Here is a 20,737-nt window from a genome sequence, read left to right as displayed (position 1 = left end):
GACGTGGCCCTCGCCCGAGGGTAACAATACCGCGGCTAATTTGCACGTGGCCCTCGCCCGGGGGTAATAATACCGCAACCAATCTGCAGGTGGCGCTTTCCTGGGGGTAACAATACCATGGCTACTTGCACGCAAGATATGGACCTTTATGGTCGTTTGTACCAACTATGCATGTGGGTCTCTGGACCAAATTGATCTGATAGCTAATGGGTGTACCACGCATGATCTTATGCAAAATCTGAGTATGAATATGAGTGTGCATCTAAATCTATTTCCGTTTTGAAGTCTGGATATGTTCTGATTTAAATACTGGATCCTAACTTGTGCTGGACATCATTCATAAAACCCCTTTACTCTGTTATTATTCACTGGGCTTTCGCTCACAGTTTATATTATGTATATAGGTGAGTCGGCACATGACCAGGGCCAGAGTTGACGGCCTTCTGTTCTGTTTTTGTCAGCCAACTGTTGTGCCTCCTGAGGAGATTCTGAACAAAGTTTAATGCCATGGCTGCTTTTGTATTCATGTTAGTCTTTGTGTATGCTCCGTAAAGTCAGGTCTTAGGAAGTACATTATATAAATACCTTGTAAATATTGTGTATCTGGACTGGCATGTTTAAGTATATATAAATAAGTTTTGAAATCTTCTGTCCCATGTACGTTATCACAGCTCATTGGACCTTGTCTATTTTGTATTACTGTTTCTGCAGCCCCTTATTATTTGCTAATCTGTTCAGAGACCTTTGGTAATCCATGGATTACTGGCCGGTTAAGGTGCTAAACCTACATGGGCGGGTTTGGGTCGTGACAGAGTGGTATCAGAGCACGTGTTCTACCGCACACACAGGTCCGTATGAGCTTAGGATGTCCTAGTAAGAGTTAGGGGCATTCCATCTGCATGTGTAAGTGTATGGTAATGCAACTAAATATGAAAACTGAATGTACATTTGAATCAAATGAATTGCAGGAAACGAATAAGATTATGCCTGTGTTTGTTATCATTTGATGTCTGTATAGTAAGATGGAGAATGCAAAGAGAAGTGGTGAAAGTGAATCTTCAGAGGCTCGCATGGGCCGAATGGAACAGATGTTAGCAACATTGACTGAAACCTTGACACAACAACAGAGACAACAACCTTTGCCCCCTCCGCCTCCACCAGCACAGGCCGAAGCAGATAATAATGACATCATCAATCTAACACAGAAATTCATGAAGATGAAACTGCCAACGTTCTATGGCGGAATTGAACCATTGAAAGCAGAGACATGGCTACTTGAAATGGAGAAGTTATATGAAGTGTTGCCTTGTTCTGAAACCCAAAAAGTCCTCCTAGCCACCTATACTCTGAAAGATGAAGCTCGAAGGTGGTGGTTACTGATTCAAAGTGGTAATGGGAATATGACATGGGCACAGTTTAATGCAATCTTTTATGATAAATATTCTCCCCAATGCTTCAGGGATCGGAAGGTGTCCGAGTTTCAAGAACTTAAACAGGGAAGAATGTCTGTAGCAGAGTATGGAGCCAAATTCACCGAATTGGCACGTTTTGCTCCATATATGGTGGATACTGATTACAAGAAAGCACGGAAGTTTGAGGGAGGGTTGGACCTGGAAATATTTGACCGAGTGGGTGTCCTAAAATTACCTACTTATGTGGAGATACTTGTAGACACCCCATTTTTGACCGACCTTAAGATTCAGACGTCACTGATTGAACGCTCGGTGATATTGCATATTGCGCTCGTTCAGAAGTTTCAGAGTCCCGGCTGCAAGCCTTGCCTCCGGATTTCTGGACTCTTTCGTGTCTTGCCTCGGTTTGCGAACCAGGCTCTGTTTTCTCTGTTTTCTCTTCCCGAAGGGAGGGAGAGGTCTCGTAGACCATCTCTCAGTGGCCGTAGGCTACGTTTCGCGGTCGTAAGCCATTTTTTTTTCGTTTGGAGCTCGGTTTCCAATTTTTCGGAGCCATCGACTGTGTTCCTTGGTTCGGGACCGCTTAACCACCTTCGTTTGCTCCGGTTTTTGGCATACATCTTATTTCCTCCCTTTTGAGGGGCACTGGGGTCCGAGAGACCAACTTTGTGGTCAAACGCCACCTTCGGTGCTTAACAGTCAGTTTTCAGGCCCCCGAACCGCGTGTTTTGGCCCCCGAACCTTCGTTTTGCATCGGTTTGGGTTCATTTTTAGTGGAGACCTTATTTTCATTGTTAGAAAGGTTGTAGGAGAGTGGGAGGCCAGCAATTTTTCCGAAAAACCAGCTTTTTTTTGGTCAAAAGTGATCCAGCATGAATCCAGGAAGGAGGAAAACATTGCGCGGCTTCACCGAAACGAGCATAACACTTTGCATACTTGGATTTAAGATATGAGGTTACCACCATTGGAAAGCTTACTTCCGGGGCTTCATTTTTCACTCAAGAATCTCCTAAGGACAAGTTCGGGTGGGGGAGATATGGTTGGTTAAAGTCCGTTTGGACCGAATCTGCGCGGCTTCACCAAAACAGGTGTAACTTTTTGCACATGAGGAATTTTGATGCAAGGTTTGTGGCATTGGAAAGCTAACTTCTGGGGCTTCATCCTAGGGGGTGGCCGGCCACCTTGACCCTTTTGACCTGGTCGGCCGGCCACCAAAACTAGTCGGTTGGCCACTTGCCTGATCGGTTGACCACTTTGGCCCTTTTGAGCTAGCCGGCCATTTTTGCCCTTCTGAGTGTGTTCCAGCTGTGCCAACTATTCTGTATTTGACCCACTGTACGAAGGTTTTCCCTTTTGGGGGGAAATTTGAATTAGTTTTTCCCCCCTTTTCTCTCCCTCTCTCCCTCTATATAACCAGCATCTTCCCTTCATTTCTAAAGGTTACAAAAACTTGTTTGGAGCTCTTGCAATCAATCTCTCTCTCTCTCTCTACTCCAAGCACTAAAACCCCTTAAGTTCTACACCATTTACCCTACACCTCATAGCACAAGGCCTCCATCCCTCATTCCAGCACTTTGGGACTGTTTTGAAGAGGTTAAAGGCTCAGAAAATTGGTTCAAGAGCTGCTGGTTCATTGGTCTTCAAGGGTAAGTCCTCTTCTCCTCTTTTCTTGCCTTATTTTGCTTTGTATCTAAGCCATACTTGCTAGCTTTTTTGGGCTCCGACCCAAACTGTAAATAGTCGTATTTTGAGCCCCTTTTCATGTTTGTTGAAGGGCTCTCCTCTGTTTCAGGTCTCTTATTATCACTTGCCTCTTTATCTCTCTTTTAGGCCAATTTTTGCATAGTATTTTAGGCTTATTTGTGAGCTGTTTTGGACTTTGCCATAAACTGTGAAATATCTTTTTTTGAGCCCCTCTTCAACTTTGTTGAAGGGCTCTCCTCTGTTTGAGAACAGTAGCTACCACTTGTCTCTTTACCCCTCTTTTAGGCCTTTTCTTGCATGATAGTTTGGCCTTATTTTTGATTATTTTCGTGGCTTGATGTAAACTGTAAAGTGCCTTTTTTTGAGCCCTTCTTCAACTTTGTTGAAGGGATCTTTTCCATTTGGGGTCAGCTGCTGTCCCTTGTATTTAATCTCTCTTTTAGGGCCATTTTTGCATGATAGACTAGCCCTATTTGTGTTCATTTTTGAGACTTGTTGTAAACTGGAAATATGCATGTTTTGGGACTTTCTTTCCTCTGTCTTCACGCTTCATGATCAAATAATGCATGCTTTGTATAGCTGTAAGTCATTCCATGTGCTTAGTTTCGAGTTTCGGGTTTCATCTCATGCATCGGGTGCCATCTTTCCATGTTTCGGGGCTATTTAGCATCACATTTCAGTGCTGGAATTACATGCTTTGTATGCCACATTTCATGCCTTGCCATGCCTTGTTAGAGTTGCATACTATGCCTTAGGTTCGGTCCTCGATTTCCGTGCATGCGTACACGTATTTCAAGAGTCTCATTTTTCATCTAATGGCTACTGATGTGAGTGTGGTTGAGGTCCACTCATGTTGGTGTAAGTCCATCGTGCATTGTGTATGCCATTTCAATTCACAGCATTGCGTATGCTAGGTTGCATGTTAGAATTGCATTCATGCGTGTCATGCATATTGCATTGTGTTTGGGATAGGAGTTAGCCCGAGCACGGGAAACGAGGGACGTTTCGTACTTCGAGCGACGAAACGTGTCTCAATTCCCAATCACCGACACTCCGGATTATCGATGATGGAGTTTAGGTCTTGTTGTGTTTATATGTGCATTCTTTTCATATTGAGTCGTGCAATTCGACTCCTCGGCCATCATGCATCGATATGCGTAATTAGTGGCACGAGAATCAAGGACTACACTCCCTGAATAGTAGTCATGCATACATATGTGAAAATACTTTGCCATGCCCCTTTGTTGCTCTCTGTTGCAGCAAATCAGAAATCGACAGCCTTCCGAAGCTTGACACGCATTCCAAGAACAATTGTAAACAAAGGCAAACCGGGGCATCGCGAGGGATTCTCTGCACAAGGCAACCCGAGCATGCATCATTCATCATCCGAAGCAGATTTGAGGCAATCCCTGGCTTGCATGCCAATTTATTGCTTTCCTAATTTAATTTGTTAATTAATTAGGGTTTTGTACATATTTGGACTGTAATTATTCATTTGGGACTGTATATTATTTATTCGGACCCTCCGAGCGAGGGCACAACTGTAATAAGTGTGTGTGTGTGTGATGTATGTCTTCCAACCCCACGTCTTTCTCCCTTTTATTTACCCGCTTATGATGGTTAGATTAGGGCATGTTTCAATTAGCATACAGTATGATAGCATGTTTGCATTCATTCATCTATCTCGCATGCACCGGGCTCGGCGCATCATACTAACTGCATTGTATTTTCAATTCCAAGTTGAATACATGTTAGCTGTAGCATTTCATATGTCATGTTTAGAATAGCCGAGCCTGCTATAGTTGCACTTTTGCATGTGTTGCATTAGGCATTTCTGTATAATTAGGATCATGCATGGATTTCTAATTAGCTTCTGTTTTGACTTGGAGTACTCGGTAAGTTTTATGCTTTAGCATCCTTGCATGCATGTGAGTGACTGCCACGATAGCATGCTTACCATAAGGCTAATTGCTTATGTGATATATCTGCCTGAATGCCTGTAGGTGAAGGTTGGGTTATTTGGATTGGAACAATTCGTTGACTGTGAGTTTTTTTTTAAAGCCCACTAGATAGTGGCAAAATCATGTTTTTCTAAGCCCACCCGAGGGTGGCGAATCCACGTCTTAGCCTACTTGCTGGTAGCACCATCAAACCATTTTCAAATAAACAAACATGAAATGTTTTGTTCCAATTCAGGCGACCCAGTCTATACTTGTATGCTGTGCGCATCACATAGTGAATCTAGGCTAATAACCGGAATAAGAACGCATAATGTTTTCAAAAATAGATATCATGGTTAGTAGAGGCCGATCTTTGATCGGGCGAGCGGGGGTGCTCACGAAGTGACCTTCCCCAATCGTACCCAAGTTCCCGTGCCGAGGCAACTTTGGTGATGACGGACACGTGGCCTTAGGCAAACGAGTCAGGGTTTCCTAAATTTCTCCAAAATAAAATATTTAGGTGGCGACTCTGTATCTGGCAAAGCAGTCCGTGTTTGGCACTTCTTTCAAAATCTGTTTTCTCAAAACGATTTGCCGGATTTGGACTCTTTGGTTCAGATTTAGAACCGTGACAATTTGAGAGTCCAAACTGTAGTGAGCCTAATACGAACAGAACGGGACTCACCCTCCCGGGGCGTTCGGGGACGTCTACAGTACTCGACAGGGCATTGATGGCAGAAGCCACAATAGCAGCTAAGAAACAAACTACAACACCAACAACAGAATGGAGAGGAAAGAGGACCGGATTCAGTTTCAAGAAAGGCCGGTCAGTTTTGAAGAGGCAAAATACAGGATCCTCCAGCAGCTCTAACCAAAGTAGTAGATCTACTCCAAATTGCCCCGACTGCGAAAAGAAGCACAAAGGTGCTTGTTATCGAGCATCAGGTGTGTGTTTTCGCTGTGGCAAGACTGGCCACATGGTGAGGGATTGCCCGATGAGATTCAACGAGGTTAACCGTCCTATGACAAGTTCCACTTGGTCTGTTTTCGTAGCAAGACCAAATGCAAGAACCGATGTCAGAGGGAATGCAAATAACGAAACATTGAGGCAAGGGAGAGTGTTCGCCTTAGTGCCTGGTGACGTACCAAACACCTATACTGTGGTGTCAGGTACACTCTCTATATGTTCTTAAAATGCATGTGTACTGATAGATTCTGGTTCTACACATTCCTTTGTATCGCATGCTTTCTCTTGACATATGTGTTATCTGTATCCACACCGTCTGGGGATTCTATGATGTGTCCTCATGTTTATCCAGCATGTGATATTATGATTGGCGATGTGATGTTATATGTTGATTTATTACCCTTGAACATTGATCACTTTGATTGTACTTTGGGAATGGACTGGTTGACTAAATATTGTGCTACCATTGACTGTGCAAGTAAATCTGTTGTGTTTAGACTACTGGGTATGCCTGAATTTACTTTGACTGGGAATGAGGTAGTTCCTCCCCCATATCTGATTTTAGTTTTGAAAGCCATAAAACTGCTTAAAAAGGGATGTAGAGGTTACTTGTGTTGTATATTGACTGCACCATCTAACGAAACTACGGTAGAAACTATCCCGGTTGCTTGTGAATTTCTCGATGTGTTTCCAAATGACCTACCTGGGGACTTAATTGATAGGGAAATAGAATTCACCATTGATGTAACACCTGGAACACAGCCCATCTCTAAGACTCCATATAGGATGTCAACTTCTGAACTGAAAAAACTGAAAGCTCAACTACAGGAACTCTTAGACAAGAAATTCATTCATCCGAGTACCTCACCTTGGGGTGCTCCAGTATTATTTGTCAAAAAGAAAGACGAGTCTTTGAGGTTATGTATCGATTACCGGGAATTGAACAAAGTGACCATTAAGAACAAATATCCATTACCTCGAATAGATGATTTGTTTGATCAACTCCAAGGAGCCAAAGTGTTCTCTAAAATCGATCTCAGGTCAGGTTACCACCAGTTAAAAGTTAAGGCAGAAGACGTAGAAAAAACTGTATTCAGAACTAGATATGGACATTATGAATTCTTGGTAATGCCTTTTGGAGTAACAAATGCACCTGCAGCTTTTATGGACCTAATGAATAGGGTTTTCAAACAATATCTTGATGAATTCATTGTTGTGTTTATCGATGACATTCTGATTTATTCTAAAGACAGAGAGAAACATGAGAACCATCTGAGAACTACCTCGCAAATTTTGAGAGAGAAGAGGTTACAAGTGTGAATTCTGGCTTGACAGTGTGGCATTTTTGGGACATGTAATCAACAAGGATGGTGTTTTTGTTGACCCTCAGAAAATTGAAGCTATTGTAGATTGGCCTAGACCAACAAATGTGACAGAAGTCCGAAGTTTTCTGGGACTTGCAGGTTACTACCGGAGGTTTGTGAAAGACTTTTCCAAGCTTGCCATGCCATTGACTCAGTTAACTCAGAAAAATGTGCCATTTGACTGGAACGAACAAAGAGAGGCAGCCTTTCAAGAACTGAAAACCAGGTTAGTGACTGCACCAATCTTAACTTTGCCTAATGGTATTGATGGGTTTAAAGTGTACAGTGATGCTGCCTACAAAGGTTTGGGGTGTGTATTAATGCAAAATGGAAAAGTGATTGCCTATGCTTCTAGCCAACTCCGACCTCATGAAAAGAATTACCCAACGCATGATCTTGAGTTAGCAGCTGTAGTGGTTGCTTTGAAAATCTGGTGTCACTACTTATATGGGGTAACTTGTGAGGTGTACACCGACCATAAGAACTTGAAATACTTCTTCACCCAAAAGGAATTGAACATGAGACAGAGGCGATAGTTAGAGTTAATCAAAGATTACGATTTGCAGATCTTGTACCACAAAGGGAAAGCTAATACCGTAGCGGATGCCTTGAGCCAAAAATTAAAGGGAAGTTTGTCATGTCTGTTATCCAACTGGAAAGAATTGCTGACTGACCTAGAACAAGATGGGCTATTAACTGCTATTGACACTCAACCTACAATTCTTGACAAGATCAAATAAAAACAATGCGATGATGAATACTTGAAAAAGATCACGGAGGAATTTGATTCAACGCCGAGGCCAGGATTTTGTGTTTGAGAATGATGTGTTGAAATTTTAGAACCATCTTTGTGTGCCCGATTGTTATGATTTGAGGAAACGTGTTATGACCGAAGCTCACAGTAGTAAGTTTACTATGCACCCGGGGAACAGGAAAATGTACCATAATTTGAAACAGAATTTTTGGTGGCCTGAAATGAAAAAGAGTATTGCAGACCTTGTGGCCAGATGTCTACATTTCCAACAGGTTAAAGCTGAACATCAACGACCCGCTGGTTTGTTACAACCACTCCCAATACCGGAATGAAAATAGGAGCACATTACCATGGACTTCATTATGGGATTGCCTCGTTCTTTTTAAGGTATGGACTCTATCTGGGTTATAGTTGACCGTTTAACTAAGTCTGCCCATTTTCTACCTATCAAAACTATTTATAACGCTGATAAATTGGCCAATATCTATATGACTGAAGTTATGAGATTGCATGGAGTGCCAGTATCTATTGTGTCTGACAGGGACTCAAAGTTTGTATCAAGATTTTGGCAGAGTTTGCAACGGGCCTTGGGAACTGAATTGAGACTGAGCAATGCCTATCACCCACAGACAGATGGCCAAACTGAACGAACGAACCAAACTCTGGAGGATATGCTCAGAATGTGTGTGTTAGACTTCCAAGGGAATTGGGAGATCTACTTGCCATTAGCTGAATTTGTGTACAACAACAGTTACCATTCAAGCATTGGAATGGCTCCTTACAAAGCTTTGTATGGAAGAAAATGTCGTTCTCCAATATGTTGGGCTGAAGTAGGTGATAGACCTTTGTTGGGACCGAAAATTGTGCAAGAAACAACCGAGAAAGTGAAACTGATCCAACAACGCCTGAAAACTGCACAGAGTCGGCAGAAAAGCTATGCTGATGTCCGAAGAAGAGATAGAGAATATGAAGTTGGGGGCCATGAGTTCATAAAGATGACCCTGATTAAGGGTCAAACTCGATTTGGTGTTAAGGGCAAGTTGGCGCTAAGATAATGTTGCACCTTATGAAGTCCTCGAAAAGATCAATCCGGTATCGTATCGGGTAGCCTTGCCTTCTGTAATGGTACATATGCATAACATCTTTCATGTATCGATGCCTCGGGAAATTTTGAGAGATCCACTCCACGTCATCGAACCGGCATATGTGCTTTTGAAAGATGACTATACTTATGAGGAGAAACCTATCCAAATTGTGAATCGCCGAGTCAAAAGATTGAGGAATAAGGAGATACCACTAGTAAAAGTTGACTGGCAAAACCACGGAGGGACCTATGCAACCTGGGAAACCGAGGAAGACATGATGATAAGATATCCAGATTTGCTCTCGTTGGACCCAATGTTGTTCCAGAATGAAGGTAATTCGAGTTTGGGGACCAAACTCTTTTAAGGGGGGAAAACTGTAATAACCCCGACCTCCGATTAATGCTAATCCATGATTAGTTATGCCTAACAGTAATTTAGAAGGAACCCAGAATTAATTTGCATATGTATTGCATTATCTTTGCATTTCTATCTGTTTGCCATAAAATGATCTGTTCATGTTTAGACTTTGAATTGCGAATTGAAAGCCTTATCGGCGCCCAATTTTGAAATTGATTAGTGTTTCATACTAGTTAAAATATATGTGATTTTATGGTAGATTTAATTAAAATTTGATTTGCTATGATTAAATTAGATTAAATAACGTTAAATTACGTTAGTTAAGTTTATTACTAAATTGCCATTGAGTGGCCCACTACCTAAGGCAACCTTGAGATTGATTCATACATTTGTTGCATCTTTTCATCCTCCTTTGAGAGACCAAACTGTGGAAGAGAGTAGGAGATAGGGAAAAACTTAGTTTCAACAAGATTTTGCTTGGAAATTGGAGGAATTGTAGAAGAATTGCATAATTGAGCCTCCATACTTGGAATTGAAGACCCAAGGTAGGAAAATCATCTTCTTGATTGTGCATTTAAGTTATACCTTGCATGGTCCATGGTAAAATTGAAGATTAAAGTCAAGAATTGGTTTAAATGTTGAATTGAGTAGTAATTCATGCATGCATGTTCATATCTTAGCATTTTGAATGTTTTCATGGAAGTTCTTGCATACAAGCCCATATTCTAGCCTTAGTTCATGAATTCATCATGATTTTGAGCTCAATCTTACATTTGGTCATGTTTTAGAGCATTGGATTTAAAATGAACACTTGCATGTTAAGCTCTTGTTTTGTTCTTGAAGTTTTATTTGAAATTGTGTTTAATTGACTCACCTTTGGGCTTTGATTTTACAAATTGATCTTTGAAACATCTTATAGTATGAGTTTACAAGTTTTTTCCAGAAAATGGGCCCAAAGGGTTGAGATTTGAGGTGTTGAATGCGTGGTTTGAGCTTAGGAGGCAAATTTGGAAATTCCAGAATTTGGCTTCCTCGCTCGAGCGAAGGATTCCACGCTCTAGCGACCATCGTTTGTTCAGAGCTTCGCTCAAGCATAAATTACAAGCTCTCAGGTTTCTGGTGCACGCAGACGCACGCACGAGTGACGAGACCTACGCTCGAGCGAAGAACTGTGTCTCACGCTCGAGTGAGCATCAAGCGTAAAATTTCAACAACCAGTACTTTTGCATTTTTACAGACCGCTCGAGCAAAGGAGTCTGCGCTCGAGCGACCCCTCTGTTCTGACAAGCTCGCTCGAGCGAAGAAAGCCTCGCTCGAGGGAGACCCCTGTTTTCAGCAAGTTTTGAAAAATATTTTCCAAGACATCATTGCATCCTCATTCCATCCTAGGCATTCCTAGGCCATGTTTAAGACTCTATAGTGAGGATTTAAGGTTAGAAACACACTAAGAACCAACGACATAAGTTTTGTACAATTAGAATGTGTGTTTCAGTGTACATCTGTTATGTGTTGTGTAGGTCACGTGCCTCGTACTGTTTGACCAAGTTTACTCCGTCTGTCTGTCTCAAGGCCCACTGTGAGTAATAACTCTGTAAAGTTATGTTTAACTTAAGAATTATCTGACTGGTATGGTATGATCTGTTTTCTGAAATGCTGTCTTACGAATTATGAATGAATGTCCAATTTTCTGAAAAGTACTTGTGGCACCCTTAGTTCACATGGCCCTCGCTCGAGGGTAACAATACCGTGGCCAATCTGGACGTGGCCCTCGCCCGAGGGTAACAATACTGCGGCCAATTTGCTCGTGGCCCTCGCCCGGGGGTAACAATACCGCAACCAATCTGCAGGTGGCCCTTGCCTAGGGGTAACAATACCATGGCTACTTGCGCGCAAGATATGGACCTTTATGGTCGTTGGTACCAACTATGCATGTGGGTCTCTGGACCAAATTGATCTGATAGCTAATGGGTGTAGTACGTATGATCTTATACAAAATCTGAGTATGAATATGAGTGTGTATCTAAATCTATTTCCGTTTTTAAGTCTGGATATGTTCTGATTTAAATACTGGATCCTAACTTGTGCTGGACATCATTCATAAAACCCCTTTACTCTGTTATTATTCACTGGGCTTTCGCTCACAGTTTATATTATGTATGTAGGTGAGTCGGCACATGACCAGGGCCAGAGTTGACGGCCTTCTGTTCTGTTTTTGTCAGCCAACTGTTGTGCCTCATGAGGAGGTTTCGAACGAAGTTTAATGCCATGGTTGTTTTTGTATTCATGCTAGTCTTTGTTTATGCTCTGTAAAGTCAGGTCTTGGGAAGTACATTCTGTAAATACCTTGTAAATATTGTGTATCTGGACTGGCATGTTTAAGTATATATAAATAAGTTTTGAAATCTTATGTCCCATGTACGTTATCACAGTTCATTGGACCTTGTCTATTTTGTATTATTGCTTCTGCAGCCTGTAGACATCCCATTTTTGACCGTTCTCATGACTTGGACGTCACCGCTTAAACACTCGGTGATCATCTATGTTTGTGTTCGTCTTGAGTTCCCGGAGGTCTCGGCTACACGCCTTGCCTCAAGATCTCTCGACTCGACTGTTTTGTTTCCAGTTTTGTACCAAACAGTTGTGCTTTGCCTTGGAGGGGCAGGGAATGGCTTGTGGGCCATCCCCACACTCCACCGGCCATGGCTTGAGGCCACCGGCTGTGTTTTGTTGCCACCGGCCAAATGCTTGGCCGGCCGGCACTATAGATGGCCGGCCGGCTATCTTTTTTTGGTCAATTGCATTTTTGGCCGGCCGACTACTGTGCATCTACTTTTGCAGATATTTTTCTGCAGCTGGCATGCACTTTCACTCCCTCCATACACGTGTATGGAGGGATTGCCCTCTTGTTAACTTCTTTTGGAAGCTTTACAAGACAAAGTTGTCTATAAGAGGGGGTCTTCTCTCCCTCTTTTAGAGGTTAGAGAATTTAGACAAAATTTTCAGAGGGTTTTGAGTTTTAGGGTTAGGGTTCATATGTCCTCCATCTCTATATCTCTCTCTCTCTCTTTGTTTTGTGAGTGTTTTTACCTTAGTTTTGCACACAAACACCCACCATCACACCTTTTCTTGGAGCTGAAGCCCTTGAGGGTTGTTTTTGGAGTTGTGGAGCTGGTTTGAGCTTGAAGAACCAGCTGGTTCACCATTGGTGAAGAGGGTCTACAAGGGTAAGAAACTTGTCCCTTTATTCCCCATTTTTGCATTGCATTTTTGCCTACCTTGCATCTGTTTTTGAGCTTTGTGTATAACATATAAAAGTTTTGATTTTTAGTGCTCTAAATAGTTGGTTAAGGTTGATTTAAGCTTTGGGGTGGTTTGACCCCTCTCAAGCCTTGAAAGGCTCCATTTTGTGCCATTTTGGTTGAGCTCCGGGACCATTGTGTTTGGGCCTCCTCACCACTGAAATCTTGAGGGATTTCAGTGATGTGGATGGTGCCTTGAGGTCCTAGGAAGGAGAGGGCCCTCCATCTCCTTGTTGTCCTTGAAAAGGGCCATTTTTGCCTCTTGAGGGAGTATCTAGTTTAGGTTTATGTTGATCATGCCTTAACTGATTTTGGTGCTTATATTGCCATAATATAGCATTGTGTTATGTTGGTTTTGGTACACCATGCTTGCTTAGCATACATGCCTTGTAATGCCACGGTTTGTCTGAATACATGCATAGCATTTAGACTACCATGCTCATGTGTTTTGGCCAAGCTTTGTGAAGCTTACATGCTTATTTTAATGTGCTAAGGGACTGTTTTAGGTCATTTGAGTCATTCATGTCTTGCTTTGTGTAGCCACCATGCAATCCCTCTTGTATGCCTAAGCTTTGGCCGCTCTAGCATGCCATCCTTGCTTTGTTTCAGTGGTTTGGAATCACTTGGTATGTTATTTCAGACCTCATGATGTACTTATATGCTTGCATTTGATGTCCCTTTAATGCTTTATAAGGTTGTCATTTCATGCTCCATGTTTAGGCCTCCATGCATGCCATCATGTTTAGGCCTTCTAGGATGCCATGTCATTGTGTTTTAGTTTTGTTTCAACATCCTAAACCTCTGATTTTGGTCATTCAATTTATGCCATGTTCGGTGTTGTTAAGGGTAGTTCAATACATCCTTATCTTACCTTGAGTACTTAGACCAATTGCATACCATGCTTGTCTTGTTTGCTTGATTTGGCATCATCTTTGACATGATTTTCAGAGCTTACCTTGCATGCTAATTGTCCATGTTTACCTCCTTTTAAGTGTGCTTAGAAGTTGTCCCTTTATGCTTAGGAATTGGACCATATTTGCATGCATGTGTGTGTGTGTTTTGGACCTCACTTCCATAGCATTGGCTACTGTTTTGGACCTAGTTTAGGGCTATCTAATTAGTGTAAGTCCCTCCCTTAGCATGTGTTGCATGCTTACCTTGTGTGTTGTCGCATGCTTGGTCCCATTTGTACGATGTTGCATGCCTTGCATACTTGTATGTTTAGATTACATCTTGCACGTTTGTAGGTTGCATTTCTTCATGCCTTACATGATTCTTTACGTTGTGCGTCTAATATGCATTGCTTGCTTGCATTGTCCATTTTGCATACTAGTCGACATGCTTAGGATTGCATTGCATTGGCATGCATGTTTTGCCTCTTGAATTACTTATGATAGAGGTTGAGTTCAATTTGCTTGATTATGTGCATTGCATTCCATATCAACATGCACACTTGATTCTTTGGGCCATCATGCATGGAAATGCGTGATTGGTGGCCCGAGAATCGAGGCCCATCCTCCTTTGAGTCATAAATATGATAAGGAGTGTGGTTGGTGCATACATTGCTTGAAATGTATTGTCATGCCAAGTTCTGTCCTCTGCTGCTGTCAAACCCGTTTTTGCGGGAAGATTTGGCCGACTGGCCATCTTAAGTGCCGATCGGCCATCCATTGTTGGCCGATGGATTATTTTGTGGCCGATGACCATCATACATGGCCGGTGACCAATCCCTTCAGCCGGTGGTGTTCTACAGCACTCAGAGAAGCAACCTTGGGACTTGTGCAGTCTTCAGAGAAGGATAACAGCCAAAGCAGAGGCATTTTGTGCATGGTAGTGACTTTCTGAGCGGAACCGAGCACGCATGCATTGGACCCTCTTCCCGAGGCTGTTGTTTACTGCTTAATTAGATTAGTTAATTTGTTTAGCTAATTTAATTAATTTGTAATATTTAATTAGCTTGTAGGTTAATTAAATTGTATTATTCTTTCGGTCCCTCCGAGCGAGGGAAAATTTGTAATAAGTGTGGGTACGTGTGTGCATGTCTTCCAACCCCCACTTCTTTCTCTCTTTTACTTACCTGCTTTGGTGATTAGCATTAGGGCATGTTTACTTTAGCATACCTCATGCTATGCATGCATGCATCATTCATCAGTATTGCATGCACCAGGCTCGGCGCATCATACTAACCGCATAAGTATTTCAAATCTAACTTGAATACATGCTACTTGTGCATTTTCACATGTTATTTATAGACTAGCCGAGCCTACTCTAGTGACATTCCGTATGCGTTGCATTAGGCATTTAAACATGGACTTGGATCATGCATGATTGCTAACATGTTCTTGTTTTGGCACGGAGTACTAGGTGAGCTCTTTATGTTTTAGCATCTCACATGAGTGTGAACGTTAACATGATAGCATGATTACCATGAGGCTAGATGCTTATTTGATGAACTGCTTGAATGCCTGTAGGTGAAGGTTGGATTATTTGAGTTGGGATAACTCGTTGAAATCCGTATTTTAGCCTACTTGTGAGTGGCAAATTCCAAAGCGTTTTCCAAACAAACGGATATGCAATGTTTTGTTCCAAATTAGGCGATCTAATCTATATTTGTTTGCCGTGCGCATAATGTAGTAAATCTAGGCTAATAACCGGAATAAGAACGCATAACGTTTTCAAATTAGGATATCACGATTAGTAGAGGCTGATCTTCGGATCGGGCAAGAGGGGGTGCTCATAGCTGACCTTCCCCAACCGTACCCAAGCTCCCGAGCCGAGGCAACTTTGGTGATGACGGACACGTGGCCTTTGGCACCGAGTCAGGGTTTCCTAAATTCCGCCATAAAAAATATTTAGGTGGCGACTCTGTATCTGGCAAAGCAGTCCATGTTTGGCACTTCTTTTCTAAAAATCTGTTTTTCTCAAAACGATTTTCCAGATTAGGACTCTTTGGTTCAGATTAAGAACCGTGACAATTTAAGAGTCCTGAACTGTAGTGAACCCAAAACGAACAGAACAGGACTCGTCCTCCTGGGGCGTTCGGGGACGTCTACACAGCCCCTTATTATTTGCTAATCTGTTCAGAGACCTTTGGTAATCCACGGATTACTGGCCGGTTACGGTGCTAAACCTACATGGGCGGGTTTGGGTCGTGACAGAGTGGTATCCGAGCACATGTTCTACCGCACACACAGGTCCGTATGAGCTTAGGATGTCCTAGTAAGAGTTAGGGGCATTCCATCTGCATGTGTAAGTGTATGGTAATACAACTGAATATGAAAACTGAATGTACATTTGAATCAAATGAATTGAAGGAAACGAATAAGATTATGCCTGTGTTTATTATCATTTGATGTCTGTGTAGTAAGATGGAGAATGCAAAGGGAAGTGGTGAAAGTGAATCTTCAGAGGCTCGCATGGGCCGAATGGAACAGATGTTAGCAACATTGACTGAAACCTTGACACAACAACAGAGACAATAACCTTTGCCCCCTCCGCCTCCACCAGCACAGGCCGAAGCAGATAATAATGACATCATTAATCTGACACAGAAATTCATGAAGATGAAACCGCCAACGTTCTATGGCGGAATTAAACCATTGAAAGCAGAGACATGGCTACTTGAAATGGAGAAGTTGTATGAAGTGTTGCCTTGTTCTGAAACCCAGAAAGTCCTCCTAGCCACTTATACTCTGAAAGATAAAGCTCGAAGGTGGTGGTTACTGATTCAAAGTGGTAATGGGAATATGACATGGGCACAGTTTAATACAATCTTTTATGATAAATATTCTCCCCAATGCTTCAGGGATCGGAAGGTGTCCGAGTTTCAAGAACTTAAACAGGGAAGAATGTTTGTAGCAGAGTATGAAGCCAAATTCACCGAATTAGCACATTTTGCTCCATATATGGTGGATACTGATTACAAGAAAGCACGGAAGTTTGAGGGAGGGCTGGACCTGGAAATATTTGACCGAGTGGGTGTCCTAAAATTACCTACTTATGTGGAGGTACTCGACAGGGCATTGATGGCAGAAGCCACAATAGCAGCTAAGAAACAAACTACAACACCAATAATAGAATGGAGAGGAAAAAGGACCGGATTCAGTTTCAAGAAGGACCGGTCAGTTTTGAAGAGGCAAAATGCAGGATTCTCCAGCAACTCTAGCCAAAGTAGTAGATCTACTCCAAACTGCCCCGACTGCGAAAAGAAGCACAGAGGTGCTTGTTATCGAGCATCAGGTGTGTGTTTTCGCTGTGGCAAGACTGGCCACGTGGTGAGGGATTTCCCGATGAGATTCAACGAGGTTAACCGTCCTGTGACAAGTTCCACTTGGTCTGTTTTCGTAGCAAGACCAAATGCAAGAACCGATGTCAGAGGGAATGCAAATAGCGAAACATTGAGGCAAGGGAGAGTGTTCACCTTAGTGCCTGGTGACGTACCAAACACCTATACTGTGGTGTCAGGTACACTCTCTATATGTTCTCAAAATGCATGTGTACTGATAGATTCTGGTTCTACACATTCCTTTGTATCGCATGCTTTCTCTCGAAAATTGACTAGACCACTAGAACGTATGACATATGTGTTATCTGTATCCACACCATCTGGGGATTCTATGATGTGTCCTCATGTTTATCCAGCATGTGACATTATGATTGGCGATGTGATGTTATATGTTGATTTATTACCCTTGAACATTGATCACTTTGATTGTATTTTGGGAATGGACTGGTTAACTAAATATTGTGCTACCATTGACTGTGCAAGTAAATCTGTTGTGTTTAGACTACCGGGTATGCCTGAATTTACTTTTACTGGGAATGAGGTAGTTCCTCCCCCATATCTGATTTCAGCTTTGAAAGCCATAAAACTGCTTAGAAAGGGATGTAGAGGTTACTTGTGTTGTATATTGACTGCACCATCTGACGAACCTACGGTAAAAACTATCCCGGTTGCTTGTGAATTTCCCTATGTGTTTCCAAATGACCTACCTGGGCACTTAATTGATAGGGAAATAGAATTCACCATTGATGTAACACCTGGAACACAGGCCATCTCTAAGACTCCACATAGGATGTCAACTTCTGAACAGAAAAAACTGAAAGCTCAACTACAGGAACTCTTAGATAAGAAATTCATTTATCCGAGTACCTCACCTTGGGGTGCTCCAGTATTATTTGTCAAAAAGAAAGACGAGTCTTTGAGGTTATGTATCGATTACCGGGAATTGAACAAAGTAACCATTAAGAACAAATATCCATTACCCCGAATAGATGATTTGTTTGATCAACTCCAAGGAGCCAAAGTGTTCTCTAAAATTGATCTCAGGTCAAGTTACCACCAGTTAAAAGTTAAGGCAGAAGACGTAGAGAAAACTGCATTCAGAACTAGATATGGACATTATGAATTCTTGGTAATGCCTTTTGGAGTAACAAATGCACCTGCAGCTTTTATGGACCTAATGAATAGGGTTTTCAAACAATACCTTGATGAATTCATTGTTGTGTTTATCGATGACATTCTGATTTATTCTAAAGACAGAGAGGAACATGAGAACCATCTGAGAACTACCTCGCAGATTTTGAGAGAGAAGAGGTTGTATGCTAAATTGTCCAAGTGTGAATTCTGGCTTAACAGTGTGGCATTTTTGGGACATGTAATCAACAAGGATGGTGTTTCTATTGACCCTAAGAAAATTGAAGCTATAGTAGATTGGCCTAGACCAACAAATGTGACAGAAGTCCGAAGTTTTCTGGGACTTGCAGGTTACTACCGGAGGTTTGTGAAAGACTTTTCCAAGCTTGCCATGCCATTAACTCAGTTAACTCAGAAAAATGTGCCATTTGACTAGAACGAACAAAGAGAGGCAGCCTTTCAAGAACTGAAAACCAGGTTAGTGACTGCACCAATCTTAACTTTGCCTAATGGTATTGATGGGTTTTAAGTGTACAGTGATGCTTCCTATAAAGGTTTGGGGTGTGTATTAATGAAAAACTGAAAAGTGATTGCCTATGCTTCTAGCTAACTCCGACCTCATGAAAAGAATTACCCAACGCATGATCTTGAGTTAGCAGCTGTAGTGTTTGCTTTGAAAATCTGGCGTCACTACTTATATGGGTAACTCGTGAGGTGTACACCGACCATAAGAGCTTGAAATACTTCTTCACCCAAAAGGAATTGAACATGAGACAGAGGCGATGGTTAGAGTTAATCAAAGATTACGATTTGCAGATCTTGTACCACCCAGGGAAAGCTAATACCGTAGCGGATGCCTTGAGCCGAAAATTAATGAGAAGTTTGTCATGTCTGTTATCCAACTAGAAAGAATTGCTGACTGACCTAGAACAAGATGGGCTATTAACTGCTATTGACACTCAACCTACAATTCTTGACAAGATCAAACAGAAACAATGCGATGATGAATACTTGAAAAAGATCACAGAGGAATTTGATTCAAAGTCGAGGCCAAGATTTGTGTTTGAGAATGATGTGCTGAAATTTTAGAACCATCTTTGTGTGCCCGATTGTTATGATTTGAGGAAACATGTTATGACCGAAGCTTACAGTAGTAAGTTTACTATGCACCCGGGGAACAGGAAAATGTACCATAATTTGAAACAGAATTTTTGGTGGCCTGAAATGAAAAAGAGTATTGCAGACTTTATGGCTAGATGTCTACATTGCCAACAGGTTAAAGATGAACATCAACGACCCGCTGGTTTGTTACAACCACTCCCAATACCGGAATGGAAATAGGAGCACATTACCATGGACTTCATTATGGGATTGCCTCGTTCTTCTCAAGGTATGGACTCTATCTGGGTTATAGTTGACCGTTTTACTAAGTCTGCCCATTTTCTACCTGTCAAAACTATTTATAACACTAATAAATTGGCCAATATCTATATGACTGAAATTATGAGATTGCATGGAGTGCCAGTATCTATTGTGTCTGACAGGGACTCAAAGTTTGTATCGAGATTTTGGCAGAGTTTACAACAGGCCTTGGGGACTGAATTGAGACTAAGCAATACCTGTCACCCACAGACAGATGGCCAAACTGAACGAACGAACCAAACTCTGGAGGATATGCTCAGAATGTGTGTGTTAGACTTCCAAGGGAATTGGGAGACCTACTTGCCATTAGCTAAATTTGTGTACAACAACAGTTACCATTCAAGCATTAGAATGGCTCCTTACGAAGCTTTGTATTTAAGAAAATGTCGTTCTCCAATATGTTGGGCTGAAGTAGGTGATAGACCTTTGTTGGGACCGGAACTTGTGCAAGAAACAACCGAGAAAGTGAAACTGATCCAGCAACGCCTGAAAACTGCACAGAGTCAGCAGAAAAACTCGGTTTGGTGTTAAGGTCAAGTTGGCGCCAAGATATGTTGGACCTTATGAAGTCCTTGAAAAGATCAATCCGGTATCGCATCGGGTAGCCTTGCCTTCAGTAATGGAACATATGCATAACGTCTTTCATATATCGATGCTTCAGGAATTTTTGAGAGATCCACTCCACGTCATCGAACCGACACATGTGCTTTTGAAAGATGACTATACTTATGAGGAGAAACCTATCCAGATTGTGAATCGCCGAGTCAAAAGATTAAGGAATAAGGAAATACCACTAGTAAAAGTTGACTGGCAAAACCACGGAGGGACCTATGCAACTTGGGAAACCGAGGAAGACATGATGAAAAGATATCCAGATTTGTTCCCGTTGGACCCAATGTTGTTCCAGAATGAAGGTAATTCGAGTTTGGGGACCAAATTCTTTTAAGAGGGGAAAACTGTAATAACCCCGACCTCCGATTAATGCTAATCCATGATTAGTTATGCCTAACAGTAATT

The 20,737-nt window shown here is 42.0% G+C and overlaps 2 protein-coding genes across 2 annotated transcripts; both read left to right on the top strand.

Annotated features, from left to right (window-relative positions):
* Nucleotides 1–1,211: 1,211 nt before the first annotated feature.
* Nucleotides 1,212–16,364, top strand: LOC145798172 (uncharacterized). Its single transcript, XM_082885659.1, has 2 exons — nucleotides 1,212–1,603; nucleotides 16,247–16,364. The coding sequence occupies exons 1-2, from the start codon at nucleotides 1,212–1,214 to the stop codon at nucleotides 16,362–16,364; spliced, it is 510 nt and encodes a 169-aa protein (XP_082741785.1).
* Nucleotides 16,365–16,439: 75 nt separating this feature from the next.
* Nucleotides 16,440–19,387, top strand: LOC145798171 (uncharacterized). Its single transcript, XM_082885658.1, has 3 exons — nucleotides 16,440–17,346; nucleotides 17,737–18,053; nucleotides 19,205–19,387. Exons 1-3 carry the CDS (start codon nucleotides 16,440–16,442, stop codon nucleotides 19,385–19,387), a joined length of 1,407 nt encoding a protein of 468 aa, XP_082741784.1.
* Nucleotides 19,388–20,737: the final 1,350 nt, after the last annotated feature.

This window comes from Camellia sinensis, chromosome 8 (genome assembly GCF_055761805.1).
Source record: "Camellia sinensis isolate YWXY chromosome 8, ASM5576180v1, whole genome shotgun sequence".
Classification (NCBI taxonomy): domain Eukaryota; kingdom Viridiplantae; phylum Streptophyta; class Magnoliopsida; order Ericales; family Theaceae; genus Camellia; species Camellia sinensis.
The sequence above is the reverse complement of the archived record's forward strand: the minus strand, read 5'-3'. Positions and strand labels throughout refer to the sequence as shown.

Bases quoted from the DNA above. Each gene is read 5' to 3' on its own strand.
- LOC145798172 (XM_082885659.1), top strand. From the start codon at position 1,212: ATGAAGATGAAACTGCCAACGTTCTATGGCGGAATTGAACCATTGAAA. The intron at 1,604-16,246 runs GTTGGACCTGGA...ATGTCTGTGTAG, and splicing joins GCACGGAAGTTTGAGGGAGG to TAAGATGGAGAATGCAAAGG.
- LOC145798171 (XM_082885658.1), top strand. From the start codon at position 16,440: ATGAAGATGAAACCGCCAACGTTCTATGGCGGAATTAAACCATTGAAA. The intron at 17,347-17,736 runs GTACACTCTCTA...ATCTGATTTCAG, and splicing joins CACCTATACTGTGGTGTCAG to CTTTGAAAGCCATAAAACTG. The intron at 18,054-19,204 runs GTATTATTTGTC...TTATCCAACTAG, and splicing joins CCTCACCTTGGGGTGCTCCA to AAAGAATTGCTGACTGACCT.